The sequence below is a fragment of the Hypomesus nipponensis genome, chromosome 6 (genome assembly GCF_054491055.1).
Source record: "Hypomesus nipponensis isolate SF chromosome 6, ASM5449105v1, whole genome shotgun sequence".
Classification (NCBI taxonomy): Eukaryota; Metazoa; Chordata; class Actinopteri; order Osmeriformes; family Osmeridae; genus Hypomesus; species Hypomesus nipponensis.
Window position 1 is genome coordinate 8288029 of NC_140366.1, and position 24628 is coordinate 8312656.

General features: G+C 44.0%; 3 protein-coding genes across 6 annotated transcripts in view; 2 read left to right on the plus strand and 1 right to left on the minus strand.

Moving 5' to 3' along the window:
• The window catches only part of syne2a (spectrin repeat containing, nuclear envelope 2a), a 77037-nt gene extending 71359 nt beyond the window's left edge, over positions 1-5678 (minus strand). The window contains exons 1-11 of the mRNA XM_084700232.1: positions 5604-5678; positions 4881-5156; positions 4615-4707; positions 2895-3106; positions 2477-2691; positions 2080-2180; positions 1823-1912; positions 1374-1487; positions 939-1076; positions 518-682; positions 153-268 (exon numbers count right to left, since the gene is read on the minus strand). Coding sequence (XP_084556358.1) covers positions 153-268; positions 518-682; positions 939-1076; positions 1374-1487; positions 1823-1912; positions 2080-2180; positions 2477-2691; positions 2895-3106; positions 4615-4707; positions 4881-5156; positions 5604-5678 — 1595 coding nt within the window. The remainder of the gene's footprint in view (positions 1-152; positions 269-517; positions 683-938; positions 1077-1373; positions 1488-1822; positions 1913-2079; positions 2181-2476; positions 2692-2894; positions 3107-4614; positions 4708-4880; positions 5157-5603) is intronic.
• Positions 5679-12341: 6663 nt separating this feature from the next.
• Positions 12342-17730, plus strand: LOC146286869 (uncharacterized). 2 transcript variants are annotated; one of them, XM_084699623.1, is made up of 2 exons: positions 12342-12566; positions 15334-17730. In XM_084699623.1, the coding sequence occupies exon 2, from the start codon at positions 15525-15527 to the stop codon at positions 17136-17138; it is 1614 nt and encodes a 537-aa protein (XP_084555749.1). In that variant the 5' UTR covers positions 12342-12566; positions 15334-15524; the 3' UTR covers positions 17139-17730. The 2 variants fall into 2 exon arrangements, with proteins under 2 accessions (XP_084555749.1, XP_084555750.1); XM_084699624.1 differs by lacking the exon at positions 12342-12566 and adding an exon at positions 14674-14762.
• Positions 17731-19605: 1875 nt separating this feature from the next.
• LOC146286870 (uncharacterized) lies at positions 19606-22944 on the plus strand. Of its 3 annotated transcripts, none has more exons than XM_084699626.1 (2): positions 19606-21247; positions 21492-22944. In XM_084699626.1, the coding sequence occupies exons 1-2, from the start codon at positions 21136-21138 to the stop codon at positions 22412-22414; spliced, it is 1035 nt and encodes a 344-aa protein (XP_084555752.1). In that variant the 5' UTR covers positions 19606-21135; the 3' UTR covers positions 22415-22944. The 3 variants fall into 3 exon arrangements, with proteins under 3 accessions (XP_084555752.1, XP_084555754.1, XP_084555753.1); XM_084699628.1 differs by having other exon boundaries at positions 19606-21203; positions 21544-22944; XM_084699627.1 differs by having other exon boundaries at positions 19606-21201; positions 21539-22944.
• The last annotated feature ends 1684 nt before the right edge of the window (positions 22945-24628 follow it).

Sequence of the window (24628 nt, forward strand, 5' to 3'; positions counted from 1 at the left end):
ATATACTGGCTAAACATTTGGTAAATCCCTCTCTCTTACTCTACTTTAGTAGTACAGTATACAGCATTGTTTACACTAGGGATTTCCCTTCCATTCCCTGCCCACTCAGGGAGTATCATCAAAGGGGCGGTGTTCCTCCCCTCTCTCCTGACCGTCTTTTGATCTCTTCCAGCTTCTCCACGGGCACGATGACGCCGCCGCTCTCTGAGTCAGCGTTGCGGAACATGTGAAGGGTGTTGAGGTGGTGACTCATCTCCTGTATCGACGTCTAAACAAGGGGACGAAACAGGAAACCAGATCCTGGTAAGATCCAGTCATGTAGGCAACATTATACTGTACACCAACTTGACATTCGACACCAAGAAATGTGAGAAATTGAGGAACTGATTGTACTATACTTGTAAGACAATATGTGCATCGGTTCTGTGAACTTTCTAAGAACCACATGTACCCTCAATGGGAAAGCTTGGTGAGACAAGAAGATGAAGGGGAAAAAGAGCTATCTGGAAAAGCACACCTTGAGCTTTTCCTGTTTGGCTCTGGCTTCTCTGGCTGCGTGGGCATGGTCATGAGCTGCCCCTCCCTCCTCCATTAGCACCGCCTCCACCCGCTGAAGCCACACCCCCACAGAGTCCAGTGGGGCTGGCAAATACGTGTCCAACTCTGCCTTCCACTGACACAGCTGCAGAAGGCAGGAGACCACACACACACCAACACACACACACACATACACACAGACAGACATGCACACATACACCGACAGACACACACCGACACACACCCACCGACACACACAGACACAAACACACAGACAGAAACACACACACACCGACAGACACACAGTGACACACAAACAAAAAAAGGAGCTTTAGAAGAGTAGATCCAGGCCTCGACATCCAGACATGCACACAGAACTGGAGTCCCAGGGTGTCTGGTACCTTGCCCTCCAGGCGGTCCCAGGCAGCCCTCAGGGCCCGCTGCTCCTGGCTGGGCTCGGGGCACCGTCTCATGGCCCCGAGCAGGGGCACCACGGGACGCCTCTGCTCGCTGAAGGAGGAGACGAAGCCTTGGAACGCCTGGAGCGCAGGAGGACACACAGTGTAAACATGCTGCACACATCACTCGTATGGTCAGCATCAGAAAAAGGATAGAGGGGGGTTTGTGTGTGGCTCAGGGGCTGAGCATTAGACTGCTCATCAAGATGTACCCGGTTCAGATCCCCCTGTGTATTTAGCAGAAGCTTTTACCCAATGTCACATTGGGAAACACGCAAAATGAAATGGATGAATACAAAGAAGCCTGCCTGAATGAAAGCAGCCTGAATGATTTGTTAGGCGTTTCACACACGAGGCTTTGGTTGATGTAGTTCTTACCTGATGCCTGTCTGCGTAGCTCGCCTTCTCCGTGGCTGCCCACACCTCTAGCAGCTCCTGATAGGCTCGCTGGAGCCAGCTGGTCACTTCTCGGGCCCTTTGATTGGGTGAGGCCTGGGGTCATGTTATAACCAGACATTAGAAAAAACAGCCCTTCTGCTAACTATTAGGAGAGTCAATCTTTGATATGTAGGGGCAGGATAGAAGGAAGCAGGAAGGAAGCATATTAGGATCCTTTTTACCTTACAAAACTCCTCCTGGACCACATGACAACCCCAGATGAGCTACAGAAATAGCCTGGGACACAATGTTCTCCACAGTGTGTTGTGTTGTGTGTTGTGCTGTGCTGGTGTTAAATGTAGCATGCCAATGGGGAAGAAGGTTTTTGCGTCAGGCCTTCGTGAGACCTTGGGGAAGGCCATGCAGGCAAGCAGGCAGGCAGAGTATACCTGGTAGAGAGGAGAGACAGCTATGGCCGGGGTGAAGTGAGAGGGCAGGTTGACGGGAGAGAGACAGGTGGGCAGGGCCACGGTGAACAGCTGAACCCCCGGGCCCCAACGGGGGGGGGGGGGGGAAGGTTGAGGAGAAGGAAGCATGGAAGGAAGACAAGGAGGGAGGGGCATGAGTGAAAAGTGGAGGAGGTGGAAGGGGAGGAACAGAGGAGGGAAGAAGTTGGTGGTGGTGGGTGGGGGGGGGGGGCGCAGACCTGCAGATCGTCATCGGGCATGGGGCAGTCATTGGAGTATTGGAGGAACTGGGCCACGTAGGTCATGATGGACTTGTCGTCGGGGTTTTCCACATCCACATCTGTTGGGACGGAGAAGGGGGAGTGCACACCTTTACATAGGCCTTTCCTCTTGTCCTTCCTTTCATGACAAGCCATATTTTCATAATAAGCTACCTTAACCTTACATCTCCAGTAACATAACTCCCGTAAATCATGTTTGTTGTCAAAAAACATGGAACAAGCAGGTGCACAGCCCAGCATCGCCTTATATCTCAATGAGGCCAATAAACCCACAACAACACAACTGAAGCGCCTAAAGCAGAACCCAGACAGAGGGGTCCAGTTGTTAAACACGACCCCTGGCCTCTGCCCCCACCCTCAGGCTCCAGCAGGCGCGGGATGCGGAGCTGCTGCTCGGCCAGGCGGAAGGCCTCCTCCAGGTTCTGCAGGTTGCTTCTGGTCTGGGCCCGGGCCAGGTCCACCAGCTCCAGCTCCACCAGCTCGGGGCGTATGGAGCACAGGATGGCCAGGAAGGCCACGCCGCTACGCCAGCTGGACTTGAAGTCCTTCACGCTGAGGGGGCAGTTAGCCCTGAGGAGGGGAGGAAAGGAAGGAAGAAGGGAAGGGAGGAAGAAAGGATGAGAGAAAAAGGGGGATGGAGGGAAAGGAAGAAAAAGAGAGAGAGGGAGCGATGGAAAGCAGGGAAGAAAGCAAGATTTTCTTTTTTTAAACGTCCTCAAACGAAGCTGTGTGTCGTGCTCTGTGAAAGCTAACCGTTGGCACGAGGAACCCACCGTTGACACTGGTCCCTGACCCACATCAACAGGGCCTTCTTGGCTGAGACACGGAAGCGGGCATGGAGGGGCGATACCCGCCCCCGAGGAGTGGGGCTGCTGGGGGTGGGGCTGCCGAGGGCGGGGCTGTTGGAGCGTGAGTCCAGGCTGGCCAATGAGTCAAGGGAAGAGTGGCGAGAACTGAAGGACAGGGTGCTTGCAAGCTCCTCAATCTGAGACCAAAACAAAGGTCATCGCTGAGTCACACGGGTCAGGTAGAGGGAGAATGATCAGGACCCAAATAAAAGATCAAGGACAACATCCTTTTACTTGGAGTTGCTCATTCTTTTAATCTTTTAATCTTATCTTTTTGGATAAGGCTCCATTCCAATTGAATGTATTAGCAGTACGTCGATCCATAAATCAGCACATCGCCTCCCAGTATGTTTATGTGACATTTATCTAGACCTTATTATCATCTGCCAATAATGATTGTTTATAATGCATTTATCTGTTCAATTAAACCACATTTAGAAAACAGTGTGTTATAAAAATGCTATAGGTCATTGTTCCATTGGCAAAAGCATGCACTGTTGGGCTAGCTCAGCCTTCCAGTTCACTAGTACTCAGGTCATCCCCTCCCAGAATGACTTATTTTTGTTGACAAGGATTACAACAATAACAGACCTACAAAGTCTTTCAAACCATCGTTGTTCTTGCAAAGAAAGGAAATACAAAAACGAAATTTCCCATGGGCCATTTGAATGTCACTGCATGAAAAAGGGTTTGACCCATGTGCTTTGAGGGTATTGAGGCTGCAGGCGTGGTTAGACAGAGAAGACCAGAAATCTCTCTTGGCAGGTATAGTCATAGCTTGCCCATGGACTCTGTATCCTATCAGTTTATCCAGCTTTCTTTCTAAGGTCATCCATGTTCCTACCAATGTTCCTACCAAAGTAGCAACATTTTTGGATCAAGGGTCTTTTCAGTTTAAATGTGTGTGAGGCAATCTTACCAATAAACTTCAATTAGCAATACAACAGCCTTTAGGCAGCAGCACATTCAAGGCTAACAGGTTCACAACTGCAAAGACCGAATGGTCACAGTCAACTTTTATAATCCAGAAATAAACCACAGGGATGTGTGTTCCCCCTCCCAGGAAAGCGAATCCCCTGCAGTTATCTGACCTTGTTTTCTCCTTATCACTACACTCTCAAACTTGGGCCCCTTCTCCCCTGTTTGATGCCCCAGGAACGAGGCCAGCGCGCGCCTCCCTGCACGTCCAGCTTCGCTTTCTCTGACTCATCAACTACATGTTATGACTTCTGCCTTGGCTCTAACGCACACACCAATGTGATAGACGGTCACGTGCTCATGTGCACTCACTTTATGGGTCTTTACGACTTAATTTTACTCTTCACTCTAGCACTATCAACTGAATCGAGCAAAGCACATTTCTGTCCATTTATCTTGGTCACCATCATTGCAAGTATTGTTTCAAGTAACTTTCTGTTGTTGTATGCCATATAGTTTATCCTCCAGGCACAAACGCAAGCTTCACAACAACAAAAAAACGTACGGAATTGCAGCCTTCTGCATCTCATTTGGCAAGAGGCAAAAATGTGAAAGAGCTTCACAAGTCTAGACCCGGACCTTCTCTAGTACCACGCCCTCTGAGCGGTACATCATGCTGAACGTCTAAACAGGTGGCCTGGGGAGAGAGCTCCATGCAGCTACCCACGTGACAGTGGAGGATGATGGTCCATATGAGGCCGAGGATGATGGAGGGCCGTCCGTCGATGATGTCAGGGATGTTTATGTTCACCAGCTTGACCTGTCGGAAACAGAAACCATCAGAAGCCATCATCAGCCCCTCCGTGATCGGACAAGATGGACAAGGCACAGGGATGTCGTTCGCTTTCTTAGCGAAGGAGGTGTGTAGGATTGAGCTCGTGGGTGGGGTTTCCTCCAACGTGAACCATTTTTCCCTCCAACGGAGGCGCTCACCGATTTCCTTTTGAGGAAGTTCAGGGCCGACTCGATGTCGCCCCTCTGCTGGAAGACTCCGTGGCCCCGCTCTCTCTTCTGCCAAGGAAACAAAGCATCGATACACTGGCAACGACAAAAGTATTTCAACTTCAGCGACGGTTGTCGGGACCACTGCTGGTCGGTGGCCACGTCACTCACCATGGGCTGGCCGCTCATCACCTCCAGCAGGTCCAGGAGGCGAGCGCCGTCCCTCAGGTCAGAGAACAGGTCGGACACGGCAGAGGGGGGGCTCCTCTGAAACAACACAGCCCCTCGGTCAGTCACCACGGCCGAGCCCGGCTCACAAGCGTCTCTTACAAAAGGTTGTCGGGAGCCGTTTGAAACCCTTTCTTAAGCCTACATGGACAGATACCGCTAATGTGGTTTACATCATGGGCCACGCGGTATTTCAACAGCGGTTATCGTCTGGGTTTCACACCTCTCTGAATATTCCGTATACCTTCTCAAACACATACGATAAATAAGTGGACTGAAATCAAATGCATTCATTTCCAGATGTGCGTTTATTCAACGCATAAACATCCAGTGGCGTGTGAATGAAGCACATTCCGAGGGTGACTGGTAACGGATCACAGCCACTCTGACGAGGAAGTCATCCATGCGAGGGGCCTCGTCAGAAAGCTGACGGGGGGGGGGGGGGGGCGGGGGGGGGGGACGACACAGATCATGGATTATTATCGCTGGTGTGATGATCCAGAACGCAGCCACGTGGAGCTGCGGGGATGAGAGGGCAGGCAGGCTCAGGTTACAGCCCATCTCGTGCTCCCCTCCGCCCTATGCGCTCCATATAGACTGCAGCCACAGGCCTGCTGCCAGGGGGGGCAGAGGGGCTGCCGCGAGCCCCAGGGTCCTGTGTCACTTCCCCTCACGGTCTGGGCTGTGAGTCAGCACTCGACCGTCTGAGGTCAATCTGATCTGAGACGAGACTGCAGATAGGGGTGTTAAGTCGCGGAGCAGATGTGAGCTGAACATTGCTTTTTTCGAGGCGTTTCTTCTCGCAAATGGGGTGCTGGGTTCTGTTGGTTTGGAATGAGTCAACTGTTACTGCAACGGTGTTGCCCAAACACTGAAGAGGCGGAAGACATTACAGTATGTTCCAACTCATTCAAATGATCTGTGTCAGATCTGACTTTCCATCTGAGAAACGGTACCTTGGAGAGTTGAGCATTGATCCAGTTGGTGAACGTTCTCTTCTGAATCTGTTCCTGTTCCACTGGGAAGAAAACAACAGGAAGCACAAAGGAGCTTTAGAACATGCGTAGAACTATTGAACAGGTTCTCTTCTTTAAACAGAGACATGGTTGGGCATCATTCAGTTATTGGGAAGTATATTTGCTGACTTACTGACAATGGATACGTGCAATTAAATCACAGATGCAGAAGAAAAAGTGTGGATAGGTTAGAAACATTCCTTGAAATCAACTTCAATGATAGACCAACCAAAGCAAACCAAACCAAAGCTTTAGGAAATGCAACCTTAATTCTGCAGAATGTCTATTTAATTCATTCTCAGACGTGCCATAAAGATTTAGAGGCAAACGCACCCTGATCGACAGTTTGTAGTCTTCATATTTGCTTTTAACACGATTAACAAGATAGTTCCCATTGCACAGTTACAGTCTGGTCATACTTACTGATGTCAGAGCACTGAGGGATTAAAGTTTCCACTTGAGCTACCTGACCCTCCATGAACACGGTGTCTCACTTGAGCTGCTATCCTAGTGTGTCGAGCCACATAACCACCAGAGAACTTCCAAGTTCAGTCCATTTTCTCTTATCAGGTAAAGCCTAGTGATTCCGAGCGCTGAGGTTTTCCAGACCTCCCGAGTGACTGAGTTTCTTACTGAGCTAAGAAGGGAAACCTCAGAGGCTGGGATGAGGCCAGGGTGTCTATAGTGCATCATGGGAAAGGTTCCAGGACAGTTACACACTCACTCGGTTAAAGGGGGGTTATGGGGCGCAATGAACTGTGAAGCGTATCACTAGACTGGCTGGGGTCATCATACAGTAACAAGCCAGTAATGAATGCTACACACACACACACATACACACACACTCACATACACAGATAGTTAAACACACACACATGCAGACAGGACAGGCCAGGCTCCATGATACACACATGTATGCCATCAAGCTCGGATGTTGCCCTCAAACGAACAAGGACACGGACTAGCATCTTTCACTACAAGGAAATCTTAAGAGCTAAGAGGCATCAGTTATCACTGACTGAAAAAAACACACTGCTAAACTGGAAAGACATGCCTTCTTGTTTCAGACAGGGCCCGTCTTTTGAGGCAGAACCTATAGAGTAGGAACCTCTTGTGGTTTATGGCTAGTCAGATAAGCCAACGCTATTACTCAGTTGGTCCTGAATAAGGTGTTGTGTTTGTATAAAGCCAGTTGAGGCAGATAGTCTCCCAGGACTCTCCACCCACTTTACCATGCAGCAAGCTGAAACTGGCAAAGCCAAAGGGTGGTTGTCAAACTGGAAGAAGTTGTGCCTTAATGCCAATAAAGTATTAATCTGTTCTCAATAACATGTTGAACTAATTCTTTACTTATTGGCAATGTTGGCCCAAGGTTCCCATGAGCCTCCAGCAGTTACATTTAGCCTTGCAGACGGAGAAATTGCATCATGCGGAACACACAAATAAACGAGACGTCACCTCTGACCGTGACTCAAGACTAATATTCACCCTTAACATGGACCACGCCGTCGCCATAGCAAACACCTTCCCCCTGGCAACCGTGGACCCACCAAGCGAGAACACGTTGGCTCCTTGGCCTCTCTCCAAAACACTCGGATGAGTTTAACACACGCTCAGAGATTTATTTTCAAAGGGAGTAAGTTAGACGGTGGCAGATGAAGTGGTATTCTTGGTACTTTTGCTTGAACACAGCTCGTGTGATGGCTTCGTTTTGAATTTTTGCAGTGATGTTCCGAAACCCTTGGCTCCAACATTGGGGGGGGGGGGGGGGTTGGGGGGGGCGGGGAGAGGGACGTCTGCCTGGTGACTGTCCAGTCTCCCAGGGTCTGAGAGTCGTGGTAATGTTTTCCAGCAGTGTGAAGCCATGCCAAACGCTCCGTCATTACTGTGCTAGTTCAGTGTTAATACACTGGAGGAAGTTCTCCATCACACAAATGAGGGGAACCTTTACAAAGTATCTGGAACAAAAGATAATAGTGCCAGTGTAATCCCAGGCTGTAAAATCATTTGTGTCAGGAGATATCGTGCGGGGTAACATGGACGACCACAATTTGAACTCTTGCCCAGTATCTGAACTCCGTTCTGCTCCTGGGTAAGCTTTAGGGTGGTAGTGAAGTCTCAAGACACAGGAGAGCCTTATGTCTTCCATTAGGGCTGAAAGAGAGCCGCCGTAGAGATAAGATACAATCACTCCCAGCGTGTTGAGGCCTCTATAAATAAAGGATGTTATTTTTGCAACTGATTGACATTTGAACTCCTGGGCTGTTATTATTAGAACAGACAGAGCGTGAGGGCAGTGATGGATGGTGAGAGAAAATGATCTGCTGCTCTCATCCGACTACTGAGCAAGACTACATAGCATAAGACTCGGAGCCAAACGTTTCCCATATTGTACTATGAAGTGCTCTGTTTTCCAATGCATGTTACGTTTTTATAAACATATCGTTTTATATTTTAATAATAATGATATTAATAAAACAACTAGGGTTTCGATTCTCTTTGGGCGGGGGGGGGGGGGTCAAAAAATTTAATAATAGGAGTGTATCCCCGGCAGTATGTTTTTTATGAGGTTATAGCGTCTGCTAAAAGGCATTTGGGTCAAACTCAAGTTCAAGGTTAGTTGGTCACAGCCTATCCTCTAGGGCAATTTTCCTGTCTTGTCCTGTTTGGAACCATGATATACAACTGCTTCATGGGCCTAACTTTACTCTTCCCAGGCGCACGCAAAACTGGTAGTGTATCGCTAAAACCTTGCGGCCCCCACCCCCCTCTCGCTTCTCTCTTTCTGTCTTCCTTTCCCTTCCTACCTTCCCAGAAGCTCTTTTAAAGGCGACAAACTAGTGCAAATGAGGCGGAAAGAAAAGAAAACACGAAAGAACCAAGAACCTGCAAAACCTCTGCTCCACACCTGGAGACGGGCTTGGAACAACCAACCTTGCAGTAGCATGTGGACATTGTCAATGTCCAGGGGGAGGCCCCAGTCCTCTGCAGGAGCGTCCTCCACACCTCCCCCAGACGCCATGCCCTCCGACTGGGGAGGAGAATCACCTGAGGAGTCCTAGGGCTGTGGTGGTGTCCTGGGTTAAAAGATTTATAATTTCATCAGATGTCATCATTCACAATGACATGACATCATCCCCAGATCACGGAGAGATTCCCAGTGGACATTCAGTATGCTAGACAGAGGGCTGTTATGTGACATATCCATAAGAGCATGCATAGCGAGTGTCACAAACACACACAGACAACACCAGCAGTACCTGAAAATAGTGTTAACATACACAGCCATACATACCATCAAATACAGTTCAAAATGTGGACACCAGAATATACATGTGCCATATCTGGCAATGCAGCACAAGGAAATGAAGTAACCACTGCTTAGATATATAGTTCTATCAGGCGACTAACTTTGAAGTCTCCTTGCTGGATTGTGTGGCTCTGGTCATTCTGAAGAAGAAAAAAAATCCATATCAGCATTCAAAGATCAGAGCAGACAGTATAGGTGAAGGAAGTTGCCCTCTCCTTTAAGGGGGAGTATAATTAGTGCAGGGGTGTCAAATCCTGGTCCTCAGGGGCCGCTGTCATGTATGTTTTAGACGTTTCCTTGATCCAGCACACGTGATTCAAATGAATGATTGTCATCACGCTTCTGCTGAGCTTGATCATAATCTATTCATTTGAAGCAAGTGTGTTGGAGCAGGGAAACATCTAAAACATACAGGACAGCCGCCCCTGAGGACCAGGATTTGACAAGCTTGAATTAGTGTATACCGAATGATCCAGCTTTCCCTAACCTACATCTATCTAGTATCTAGTCTTTTCTAAAGGGAACATAGAGGGTAAAAGTCCCTTAGCCACGATTCATCCCCACTCATGAACCTTTTACAGTGATTGTCTCCGTGTGACTAATCAAATCGAATTATCAAACCATGTATTCAAACCACCGGACATTTACAATATTGCCACACAAATCCCATACTCACACATAGATGAACGATGTGACGGTGAGTGTTGTGACGTGGAGACAATGTGGGTATTTATCTGTTTATGACTTTTGTTGTCAATCAACTAAAGTCCTCGTCTTTGAGAAGTTCAACAAGATGTCTGCCCGAGTCTGTCTGTGTGTGTATGCATGCGAGCATGTGAAAGGCGGCTTCAATCAAATACCAACCTATGATCTCATTGTTGTGCTGTAAGAAAAACCATCCTGTTGCCGTCTGACTTCAACAGGTTTGTGCTACTATGTGTGAGAGCCCGATGTGTGGTGGTGTGACATGCCTCTGCGTGGGGCACAGGGTCGGAACCCTTGATTAAAGGACGGATGTCGTTTTAGTACATTATCCACCTGACACTACAAAGCCATGGCTGTTTGTAATTGTGTGTGGCTGGCAAACACTTTTAGGATATATTCACAGTAACATAAAGGGCATTTGATCGATAAAATGCACCAGAGGGCCACCTCTACTCATTCTGAAACTCATGGGCATGTGCCCTTGAGCTGGACAGTGCTGGTGGTGTCGAGTTTGTTAGTTTCACTATGGTGAGGAGTCAGAGCTGCCTATGCCTGGACACAGGCTGCGTGTTGGATAGCTACAGGGATTTACTTAAATCATTACACACCTGTCACTATGAGTCTCATTGAACATTCAGGATAAACCTTGGTGTGCGTGTGTGTGTTCCTGCATGCATGTATGCGGGCACACATCCACCATTCAAGTCACGTGTAGTGTACGTACGTTCTCTCTTTCTCCCACACACATGCACACACACACAAGGGTGACATCAGAGAGGGACAACTGTCTCTTCCCGATTGCCTGGTTTTACAACTGGCAGGACACACACACTGACCTGTGAGGAATCTGTGGAGCAGATAGAAATAGGACATAATATGGATGATATCCAGTTGGGATCCCATGGCCACTGTGCATGCTAGCCAAAGAAGGTCAAGTCCCTCAAATTGACCCTGTTATTGGTAGTTTAGATGCACGTACATTGTGAAGACAATATCCTGACAGAGTAAAATGTCAACTTAAAGAAGATGACACGTCAAGTTGAGGTTTATGTAGCCGAATGTGTAGGGTTCCACAGATTTCCTGTGTTGTTTTTCACTATGGAATTCAAGTAATGCCATAGTATATAGTATATAGTGTATACTTACATAAAGTGATTACATTACAGTCGCTGGGAGGCTGTCACCAGAGAGAATGAGGCTATGCATTGTAATCACTTCATCTCATGTTAAATAGGCTATCCACAAAAAACGCTGGTGAGTAATCTCAATCATTACCGGAATGAGCAAATGTATTGTTATCTATTGAAAGGGCCTCGTCATATTCCTCATAGCAAGACCAGACTTCTCCAGGGTGCATACTGTTAGAGAAAGTAATAGGTGTGGTTGTTTATTATAGACTGAACAAGAATTTCTGTAGGTAGCAAGAGTCCACGTACTCAAAGAGATTTTGGCATTTTAAGTATTGCTGACACATAGGGTACATGAACCATTTGTTACAATATAATTACACCTCCTACTCCCTTTGAAGGTCATATTAGCTGCAAACACACTACAGAGGAACAGTTTTGGTAAAGTGCAACAGTTTCCATTAAGGTTGTGATAAAGGCTAATACATTTCACCTAGAGTGACAGTTAAAATGCTTTGCTGGAAAGACGGGAGGACGCACTGATGTTACATGTCACCGCGCATTATAAACTGTACCAGCGGACTTGAACCTACCTAATATACCCACACAAAAGCATCAGAGTTGCATAATATCAGAGTTACTGATATTAACTGAGACACTGAGACAGTAGCAAATCTTAAATAATTCTGTGTAATAGACCAATACTCTTCATAAACTTCTTATTGCATTTGAAACACGTAGGCCTACTTATAATTGTAAATTGTTTAAAGATTTAAAGTAATATCTGAAAGAAAACATTTTACTTACAGTATGGGTAAGCAGAATGCTCTTAAACTGTGTCGAGTTGGCCACTTCTACTAACTCGCTAGGAACTGTGCAGCAGCCGCCAAGTCGAATTGCAGTCCTGCTTATTCACTTGCTCCACTGAAGTCGACTTTACCATGACATCTAGTGGCAACTGTGGGGCAAACTACACATTTCTTAATTCACCGTAGCCTTCCCTGAAGTTGTCATACTTCCCGACCTAATTTTGTGGGCGGGGATAAATTGGGCTGGCAGCCAGGCTAAATTCACCTGGTACGAATTCAAACAATGTTCGGAAACACGGTGCCTCAGAACTTCGGTTGTCCGGAACCCAAACTAGAAACAACAAAACAACCACAAAAGTGCCTGAAGTAAAAGAAAACAGAAAATGATGTTCCAACGAAAAAAATAAACAGTTACAGAATAAGGAGTAGGCCAAAGTCAGGTAGATCAAGGGTTGCAGTCTACGGAGGTGGGAACCGATACGGTAAGATTTGTTATTAGTAGTGTGTGTTGTGTCTCAAGGTAGTCCTGTTTTGTGAACTTTTATTTTCCCGCCATCGTGAGCAGCATGAAGATAGTTTTCTGTGTTATGTTGCTGCAGAGGCGTCAATATAAGTTGAGTATACAAAAACCTTCAGTCATTTATTTTCGAGGTTGTAATTCTCAGTTTTAAAAAGAAAATGACACACGCAATAGAGAATCTACTGGATTTAAAACTTCCATTTAAAACTTTGCAATTCCAATCCAAGTCTTCCAAATCCAAAGTTGATTGTTAATTTGCATTAAATGCTTGTGCCGTAACTATTCATATTTTATTATTTTTAAGAATATAAAATAACTATAAGGAGGAGTTATATGCCAGATATCAAGTTTTTATCACAGTGTTGCATGTTTCTCCAAACAAAATAAACCTGTGAAACACACACCTTTCACCAAATGATCACCGTATGCTGAGTGGCCATTATTATTATCATTGTTATGGCCACTGACTGATTATGTTGAATCTGTCTATATTTATTTTGACTTTATTGAAGTCCTGTTGTTCTCTGAACTTTCTTTCTACATACACTAGTTGTTGATTTAGATAAAAGTGCCTGCTAAATTGATATTCCTTGCTTCACTTTGTTGCTTTATTATCACCTGGATTCAGTTTGTTAGCTTTGTGGTGAATGTAAAGCATTTTGTCAAAGTGATTTGAAAAGTGAGAAACAAATCAAGTTGTCTGAAATAGTATCTCTATTTTGGTTGATTTGTTTTGTGACAATTCACCTAAAATGGGTGAAGTGTTTTTCTTAACTACTTGTAGACATGGAACCGAAATTACTGAAATGTTTGACATGTTTACAGAAGTATGTTATTCTCAGCATTAGATGTCCATTGTGCTCATGAGTATGGGTAATATTCTTTTTTAGTGGATAGAATTGGATAGGACATTGGAAGGCCAAAAAAATATTTTTTTATAAAAAATAGCACATTAATTAGGCTTACTTAGATGGGCTTGTGTTAGGTAAATCGTTCTCAAGAAGTGCACAGAGTCGTTGGGCTGAAAACAAGTCCAATAGTTTTAATCTTGTCAGCAAGGAAACACATCTGACTCCTTTCAGAGTTGTCTAAAATTTAGTTTTCATGCATGAATATTTATACAACATTGGTGAGAATTATCCTCCCCTGCATAGCAGCTGTCTAGCTATCGACAGTATTCTTCCTACAGGTGATATTTAGTTCAAGGAACTAACATTGTTTATCAGGGGTTGTGGATGAAACTGGGAAGAAGGTCTTGAGGGTTTCATAGCTATTTTGCATGCCAGAGCAGTTTTCATAACACATTATTAGGTAATAAATATTTCCACACAGTGTTCTTTTCATGCAATATAAAGGTTACATCCTTAATTTCTCTAACAAGCTTGTAGATGTGAAGAAATTCACCTGTGCACTTCATGTATCACAGAAAACAATTTGCTTGATTGGATACCTAATAGTTATTTCAATAACTACTTGTCCTAAACAAACTTCACAAATAATGTTGCTGATGAGCAGTCCAATGCACACTGATCTTCATCCATTGTAGAGTACAGACACACATTCTCTGTATTTACATTTGCAAGTCAAGGGTCATGAGACTGAATGGTTGTAAAACAAAGGGGTTTATTGTCCTATTTACCAGATGATAGCTTGATAACAAGTCGGCTTACACTTTTCTCTCCTACCACACTGGAACCTTTTTATACCAACTGTATTTTACCCTCCAAGTTAGTTTAGATTTTATCTCATTAGACTATTGCATAACCTACTGTGTGTGTTGTGGCAACCAAAGGGACGCAGCCAGGACCACACAGCACAGGACGGGTTGTAATCTGCCCAAAGCAGGCGTTTATTTTCGGAACCGACCAACAAAATTTTAAAAAAAGAATTTAGACTCTCCCGAGCTGTCTGGATCCCTCACTCCTCCCTGCAACGACAGGGTCACGGTTAACCAATGTGTGTTGGGGTCCAGCTGCTACTCACTTTTAACCATTTCCCCCTTTCGGCAGGGCTGGCCGCCTTTTATAGTGGGGCCATCCTCGTTCCTGCTCATGAGCTGCAGCTGTGTAGCTCATTGTCTCTGGTGGGGGCGGATCCCGGACACATCTTCACCCGATCACCTGAGCCCGGGCTTGCTGCACCCCTGGGTTGCAACAGTGTATGATATACACTTGTATAAAGTTGCTCTTTGTTTGGGTTAAATGAACGTCTTCAGATGTGCAATTTACATCCGGGAGAGAAGTTACTCACAAAGAAGTGGAAACTATGAGCATTTTCATATGATTGAGTCAAGTTCCTATGAGAATACAATATTTCTCCTTCTTCTACTGTCAATATAAGTTGAGTGCACAACAACATTCAGTAAATTATTTGCGAGGTTGTAACGCATGCAATAGAGAATATTATTACTGGATTTAAACTTTGTAATTCCAATCCAGAGTCTCAAATTTAAGCTTATTGTTAATTTGCATGAAATGCTTATAGTGTAGTAACTAATCCTATATTATTTTTTAGAAGACATTCCAATTACCATACAGAGGAGTTGTATGCCAGAGATAAGGTTTTTATCGCAGTATTACGTGTTTCTGCAGACAAAATAAACCTGATAAACATACACCTCTCATTAAATGATCACCATTACATATGCAGAGTGGACATTATGACAGACAAAAGATTTCCTTTTATATGTAAAATCTGAGTTCTCATTAACATGGAGCTGTTTCCTCCAGATCCCCCATTGGCCAACCATACTTGATTGTGGGTGGAGACTAGACAGAGAAGACATCTTATGGCTCCAGAGAGACTCAACCAGAGAGACCCAACCAGAGAGACGACAGAGAGAGAATCAACCAGAGACAGCAGTACCCAGAGAGGAACAAGCTCCTAGAGACTAGACAGAAAACCAGGAGAGACCAGAGTTATGGAGACACATCACTGTGACACCTGTGGGAAGAGCCTTTCCTCATCCAGTAGCCTCAAGAAGCACATGATGATCCACACTGGAGAGAAGCCCTACAGCTGTGACCTCTGTGGAAAAACATTTAGCGAGGCTGGTACTCTCAACAAACACTGCAGGATCCACATTGAAGAGAAGCCCCACAAGTGTGACCTCTGTGGTAAAACCTTTAACCGGGCTGGCCATTTAACAGTTCACCACAGGATCCACACTGGGGAAAAGCCCTTCAGCTGTGACCTCTGTGGTAAAACCTTTAGCCGGGCTGGCCATTTAACAGTTCACCACAGGATCCACACTGGGGAAAAGCCCTTCAGCTGTGACCTCTGTGGTAAAACCTTTAGCCGGGCTAGCCATTTAACAGTTCACCACAGGATCCACACTGGGGAAAAGCCCTACAGCTGTGACATCTGTGGTAAAGCCTTTAGTGAAGCTGGTACTCGCAACATTCACCGCAGGATCCACACTGGAGAGAAGCCCTACAACTGTGACCTTTGTGGAAAAACATTTCGCGACGCTGGTACTCTCAATGTTCACCGCAGGATCCACATGGGAGAGAAGCCCTACAGCTGTGACCTCTGTGATAAAACCTTTAGCCAGGTAGGCCATTTCACAGCTCACCGCAGGATCCACACTGGAGAGAAGCCATACAACTGTGAATGCTGTGGTAAAACCTTCTCTACCTCGGATGGGTTGACAAAACACAGCAGGATCCACACAGGAGAGAAGATCTACAGCTGTGACCTCCGTGGAAAAACATTTAGCAAAGCTGGTACTCTAAACATTCACTGCAGGATCCATACTGGGGAAAATCCTCACACCTGTGACCTCTGTGGTAAAACCTTCTCTACCTCAGGTGGGTTGAAAATACACAGCAGGATCCACACTGGTGAAAAGCCTCACTCCTGTGAATGCTGTGATAAAGCCTTCTCTACTATGGGTGATTTGAAGAAACACAGCAGGATCCACACAGGAGAGAAGCCCTACAGCTGTGACTTCTGCGGTAAAACCTTTCGCTATGCTGTTGCTCTCAACATTCACTGCAGGATCCATACTGGGGAAAATCCTCACACCTGTGACCTCTGTGGTAAAACCTTCTCTACCTCAGGTGGGTTGAAAAAACACAGCAGGATCCACACAGGAGAGAAGCCCTACAGATGTCACTTCTGTGGTAAAACCTTTTGCCATGCCGGTACTCTCAATATTCACTCCAGGATACACACTGGGGAAAAGCCTCACTCCTGTGAATGCTGTGAGAAAGCCTTCTCTACCATGGGTGATTTGAAGAAACACAGCAGAATCCACACAGGAGAGAAGCCCTACAGCTGTGACTTCTGTGGTAAAACCTTTAGCCGTGCTGGAACTCTGAAAATTCACTGCCGGATCCACACTGGAGAGAAACCCCACATCTGTGAATACTGTGATAAAGCCTTCACTAACTCAGGTGATTTGAAGAAACATAGCATGATCCACACAGGAAAGAAGCCCTACAGCTGCCCACACTGTGACTACTCAGGTAAAACAAATTGCTGTCTGAAGAGTCACCTGCGTATCCACAATAGAAAAAACCCAAAGCACTGATGTCTGGGGCCAAGCTGTCCCAGCAGTCACCATCTGAGAGAACCAGTCAACTCTGGTTGACACCATTCTATTCTGAAGCAATTGAATACAAGCGCATGGAATTTACCATTGTCGTTTAAGTTGATATGGTATTGTAAACATAGGTGTTGAGGAGTGTGTGGGTTTTTCCAAAGTCACCATGAAAATGTATAAGCATTTCCTGTGATAGTAGACTTGGTTCTGATGTAGAGGTCTACTGTGTCTAGCAATACTAAGTGGAATAGAATTAAATTAGAATATACAATAAAATACAAGTTGCCGTAATTTACAATATAAGATACAAATAAGTGATAATTTGCTATTGATTTTCAGACCATACTGAATATAGTTCAAACAATACTGATTGATTTATGTTGAATCTGTTTATATTTACTTGGACTATACTGAAGTCCTGTTGTTCTATGAACTTTGTTTCTACATACACTAGTTGTCGCTTTGGATAAAAGTGCGTGCTAAATCAATATTCATTGCTTCACGTTGATGCTTCATTATCAACGATTCAGTCTGTTAGCTTTGTTGGTAAAACTGATCTGAAAAGCGATATACAAATAAAGTTGTCTGAAATACCTTCTCTATCTTGGTTGATTTTGTTTTGTGACAGTTCACCTAAATTAGGTGTTACCAAAGTATTTATGAACACATGTATTTAATGCATGTTTACAGAAGTATGTTATTCTCAGCATTGGATGTCCATTGTGCTCATGATTGTGTAATATCTTTTATTGTAATAATAATTTAAATCGTATCTAAAATATTTTTCTTAAGTTTAATAGTGTTCACACCATTTAGGCTTACTTAGATGGTCTTGTAGATGTGGAGGAATTCACTTATACATTTCCAAGTATCGTAGAAAAAGATTTGCTCAATTGGCTACAAAATAGTCAGAAGCTATTTCAAGAATAACTTGTCCTAAACAAACATTCTGAATAATGTTACTGATGACCAGTCCAATGCACACTGATCTTCATCCATTGTAGAGTAAGACACACATTCTCTGTATTTACATTTGCAAGTCAAGGCCTATGTGACTGAATGGTTATAAAACAAAAGGGGTTAATTGTCCTTTTTACCAGATAATAGCCTGATAACAGTTTAGGTTATGTATCTCCTACCTCACTGGGATGTTCTTCTAAAACTGTATTTTACCCTCCTAGTTAGTTTAGATTTGATCTAATTTGACTATTTTATAACCTGCTGTGTGTCCATGATATAAACTTCCACTTTGTTTGGGTTAAATGAACGTCTTCAGATGTGCAATTTGCATCCGGGAGAGAAGTTACTCACAAAGTGGAAACCATGAAATTGTTCAAATTAATTAATTATTTAATTAATTATTAATTCATGACTGGCTGCCATCTTGCGTTTGTGGATACAAAGAAGACTGTGGAACAGAGATGTGTTAAACGACAACTTTATGGAAGCGTTTTGGGTATATTGGGATTTTTCTGGAGTTATCATCAAAAAGGGCAGTACGGCCTCAATTAACAGGGAGAGGGACATGACTAAGCAAACCTTGCTGTCTGGTTAAGTACATAAGTCGTAGGCCTAGCCTAGGTATGTAGGCTAATTGACAAAAACAGAGATAACTGCAATGCTGTTCATTAACCAAATTGGATGTCGACCAAGTGAAGCCTTTCTGAATAATCATTGGTCAGTCTTCTCAACAGGAACCATCTCAGCAGCCAAAAAAGAGTTTGACAGAAAGTAAAATCTGTATTTGGACAAAAACACTGCAGAACATCTTTGTTTGTATGTAATAAGGCAACTCTCAACTCCACCCTTTGCAGAACTTTCAAGTTCATCAAAAGTTTACTGGTGATGTTTCTGATTTTCTGGCTTATAACTGTGTAATTCGAGACAACTATCAACTCGGCAGAAATCTGCACCTTTTAATTGTATGTAGTGGGAAAAATAATCCCTTACTTCTCAGTTCATTTAATGCTGAAGATCCATCCGCTCACATCAAAAAATGACATAACAACACTTAAACACTTACTAAACTGATGGGGACATAGACTTTGAAAATGATATATTTTCCAGACAGGGGGATATCATTTACAAACTACAGAAATATCACAAACTCATCAGCAAACACATCTCAGAAGCATACCAAATACGATGCAAGAGCCATAACAGATCACTCAACAGCCCATCAAAAACAGTTATTAACAAAGGCAGTGAAAAAACTCCAGGAAATGTACTTCTTTTATTCAAATACAAATTTAAAAGGTCTTGTTCTTTTATGGTAGGTAATGGAAGGAACAGGACAGTTCTGCAGCGAAATGGAGGAGTCATCCGGAGCAGCGTACAATCATGATTGGCTCCAGGGAGGCTGCCGCTCAGACCTTAGAAGGCCGGGCCAGACCAGGCCCAACAGGACCAATGTGTCAGAGCAGAGCAGCGCCAGTTCAACTGAGGGGCTGGCAGGAGGGCTCTGACCCAGTGTCCACATCACCCTCCTTCCCCCTGGTCCTGCTCCTGGGGGGAGCCCGTGGCCGAGCCCTGGGCCGCCTCCTTCTTGTCCAGTTCCTGTTGAGTTTGGATCTTCCGGATGAGCTCCTTAATCTCCTCAGGTCTTCATCCGTTGCTGTGGGAACCACTCCGACAGGTTGAAGGGGAGATGAAAACTAGGAAGTGGATTCTGCGTGGCAACAACACTAAATCAAATCATATTATGTTTGTATCCTTTCTGGCACTATGCACTTTACATTGTACTGGACCTGCTTAAATTCTTACGTTATTCCTGTGATGTCTTCAGTTTTATTTTGTATTATTTTTATTTACTGTCCGGTCTGCAGTGTTGAAAGTATCTCTGTTTTCAAGATCGGGCGTTTTCAAGGGTGTTCAGTGAATGTTGGGGCCTATTGATTACTACGCAGGGTGGCAGGCATATGTGTGGTACTCAGAGGTGAGAGAGGAAGGCCTTGGTCTAAATAGTATTAGCTTCACTGAAGAGAACATGTCCAGAACCAGTTCCAGTAAGGAATGTTGGATTAGAGGCTTTGGAGAGTTCAACAGGCCAGAATAAAGAGTTTGGACTCAAAGCAGACAGGGGCCAGGAAGAGTTGGCAGTTCTGAGACTGTTATGTGTGTGCTTATCTCAAATAGTAAGGTTGTTGAGGGTTCCAGAGTGGTAAACATGGCTCCCTAGGACAGTGAAGAAGGGACATGCCAAGAGCTAGCAGTTGGGAAATCTCATGAGTGAAGGCATTATGAACTGATCACCCCTCATTCTGGGATTTAGGTCTTAAAAAGTGACTGGTCACGCTGACCCAGTCAAAAGAAGTGAGGAGACACATATGGAGGTTCCATTAAGGGTGACTCATATTGGAGTGAACTGGGGGTGTGAGGAGAACAGGGAATATAGAAAGAGGTTTGAGTAGACATTAGAGTTAGGGGAGGCGTTCGCATGCTGATGTTATCGAAGATAGGTGGGCCTTGGCCAGAACGTGGGAAGAGAACTGTCTAGAAGATTGTGTAATTGTCTCAGACAGGGAGGGAGATACTTTTCATTTAGCCTATATAAGACAGTGTTTGTGTGGGTTGTTGCTTTTTGTCTCAATGTGTACTGTTTCTGCCGTGTTAAATGAACATAGAGCCACTTATGGCTTTGAAAGATATTCTGTCTCTGACTCTATTTTTGAGAATCCTTCTGAAGAAATAACTGAATTACTGAAGAAAAATCTGAGTTCTCATTAACATGGAGTTTTTTCCTCCAGATCCCCCACTGGCCAACCATACTTGATTGTGGGCGGAGACTAGACAGATAATACATCTTATGGCTCCACAAAGACTCATCCAGAGGGACTACAGAGAGAGACAACCAGAGACAGTGGTTCCCACAGAGAGGATCAACCTGAAAGAGCAAAAAACAGAGAAAAACAAGCTTTTTGAGACTAGATAGGATCCAAAACAGGATCCAGAGAGAACAGACAGGAAACAAAGAAAGACCAGAGTTATGGAAACACATCACTGCGACACCTGTGGGAAGAGCTTTTCCTCATTCAGTAGCCTCAAGAAGCACATGTTGATCCACACTGGAGAGAATCCCTATAGCTGTGACCTCTGTGGTAAAACCCTTTAGCCGGGCTAGTACTCTCAACAATCACTGCATGATCCACACTAAAGAGAAGCCCTACAGCTGTGACCTCTGTGGTAAAACCTTTAGCTGGGCTGGTAGTCTCAACCTTCACCACAGGATACACACTGGAGAGAAGCCCTACACCTGTGACCTCTGTGGTAACACCTTTAGCCAGGCTGGTAGCCTCAACCTTCATTGCAGGATCCACACGGGAGAGAAGCCCTACAGCTGAGACCTCTGTGGTAAAACCTTTAGCCAGGCTGGTAGTCTCAACGTTCACCGCAGGATCCACACTGGAGAGAAGCCCTACAGCTGTGACCTCTGTGGTAAAACCTTTAGCCGGGCTGGTAGTCTCAACTTTCACCGCAGGATACACACTGGAGAGAAGCCCTACACCTGTGACCTCTGTGGTAAAACCTTTAGCCGGGCTGGTAGTCTCAACCTTCACCACAGGGTCCACACAGGAGAGAAGCCCTACAGCTGTGACCTCTGTGGTAAAACCTTTAGCCGGGCTGGTAGTCTCAACTTTCACCGCAGGATACACACTGGAGAGAAGCCCTACACCTGTGACCTCTGTGGTAAAACTTTTAGCCGGGCTGGTAGTCTCAACCTTCACCACAGGATACACACTGGAGAGAAGCCCTACACCTGTGACCTCTGTGGTAAAACCTTTAGCCGGGCTGGTAGTCTCAACCTTCACCACAGGGTCCACACAGGAGAGAAGCCCTACAGCTGTGACCTCTGTGGTAAAACCTTTAGCCTGGCTGGTAGTCTCAACCTTCACCACAGGATCCACACTGGAGAGAAGCTCTACAGCTGTGACCTCTGTGGTAAAACCTTTAGCCGGGCTGGTAGTCTCAACCTTCACCGCATGATCCACACTGGAGAGAAGCCCTACAGCTGTGACCTCTGTGGTAAAAACTTTAGCCTGGCTGGTAGTCTCAACCTTCACCACAGGGTCCACACTGGAGAGAAGCCCTACAGCTGTGACCTCTGTGGTAAAACCTTCAGCCAGTTTGGTTCTCTCAACACTCACCGCAGGATCCACACAGGAGAGAATCCCTACAGCTGTCCACATTGTGACTTCTCATGTAAAACAAATGGCAATCTGAAGAGTCACCTGCGTATCCACAATAGAAAGAACCCAAAGCAGTGATGTTTGGGGCCAAGCTGTCCCACCAGTCACCACCTGAGAGAACTTCTGTATGACCCACAGCTGGAAGAACTACTGGCCTACGCCTACTGGGATAGCACATGCAGTAACACCAGATCTACAGTCCAACATTACTGAACACAAACAGGAAATACTACTCTACCCCTGTAACGATGGAGGGGAAGCTGGGTCAAACTGGGTAGAAATCTGGTCAACTCTGGCTGACACATGTCTGTTCGGAAGCAATTGAATTCAAGCACTTGGAATTTTCCGTTGTCGTCTAAGATGATCTGGTATTGTAAATCTAGGAGATGTTGAGAGGCGTGTGGGTTGTTCCAAACAAAAATGTATTTGCATTTCCTGTGATAGTGGACTTGGTGGTTCTGATGTAGAGGTTTACTGTGTCTCTCACCAAGTGATCATTTGTTATGGTTTTTCAGACGATACAGAATATATTTCAGACAATACTGACTTATGTTCTGTCTATATTTACTCAGACTATATTGAAGTCCTGTTGTTCTATGAAGATTATTTCTGCTGTTCTTTCTACATACACTATAGTTGTTGCTTTGGATAAAATTGCCTACTAAATTTACATTCATTGCTTCACTTCGTTACTTTATTATCACTTGGTTTCAGTCTGTTAGCTGTGTTGCTAAGTGTAAAGCCTTTTGTCAAACAGATTTGAAATAAAGTTGTCTGTACCTTATTTGACAAATACCTTATGGCTGATTTGTTTTGGGACAGTTCACCTAAATAGGGTGAAGTGTGTTTCCCAACTACTTGTGAATATAGGACAGATGTTACTGACAAACTGTATTTCACTTATTCACACTCATTTTTGACATGTTGACATGTTTACAGAAGTATGTTATTCTCAACATTAGATGTCCATCATGAGTGTATGTCATGTTCAGGATTGTGATAATAATTCAAAATGTATCTCAATAAACTTGTTTCTTAAGTTTAATACTGTGTTTTATTGCTTTGTACATTTACGTTACAATAGTGGATAGGATCCTGACATTGAAAAACCAAAACAGGTTGTTTTTATTCCAAAAAACACACCATTTTGGCTTACTTAGATGGGCTTGAAGATGTGAAGGAATTCACCTTTACACTTTGAGTATCATAGAAAAAGGTGTACTCAATTGGATACCATTGATTGTCCTATTTAACAGATGATAGCCTGATAACAGGGCAGTTTACACATTTGAAAAATAAAGATCAACGTTGGTATTTCATTCCAAACTTTATTTTTCAAAAAGTTGGGGGTATTGAAATCTTATTAAAATGCTATTGTGATATTGATAAAATCCCTCTTCAGCTATTTTACTTTCAGACAGGTTATTTTATGTTGGCTTCCTATGTATAAACACAAGTTCTCACCCCACAGACATTTGATATTGAATAATAAAGACTTAATGTATAAGAACAAGTCAATATTCTATTCTATTCCAAATTGGTCCAAAACAATATTTTATTGATCTCCCAGTTGACAACATATTCAGAATTCTTTCTGAAGTTTAATATTCCAATAATTACACAAGATTATAGCATAGTATTTTATGCTATACCCTCAGGTTAAGTAGGCCAACAGTCAACTTTTAGAACAGATGTTTTATTAAATGGCATTGACATAAAGGATAAAAAGTGCAATAATAGATGTTAGATATATGATACATATCATAGACATTTGATATATTGCCCCACAGCTGTTCGATGCAAACATTATTGGAATAACCACTTTGGGAATATCAATTGGAATTCGATTTGTACCTATTATAATAAATATGTTGTTAATTATAAAGTAAATGAAGTATATTTCAAAAGTGTCAATTGCATCTACCCAATAAATCATTTAAAATATATATATATAAATCTAATATTTCTGAATCCTGCATATTTTGTGGTGTTTTCACAGAGACGATTGCAAATTTGTTTTGTGAATGTTTTTATGTCAGATTGTTCTGGATTGATGTGGAGGATGTAGGCCTAAGTATTGTTTGGCTCTAGGATAAAATTATAAGTAAAAGTCGAGATATAATGTCTTCACTATGAAGGTGATGATTTGGATAAATGTCATGTTTTCATTTGGAATCTTTTAATTCACCAATATAAAAGTGACATAAAATTATATTTTAAAAGGACTGACAAATAAGTGATCCATCCGGACAGTGTTTTTGTATTTGTACTAGAATAAAAATGTATTTTGAA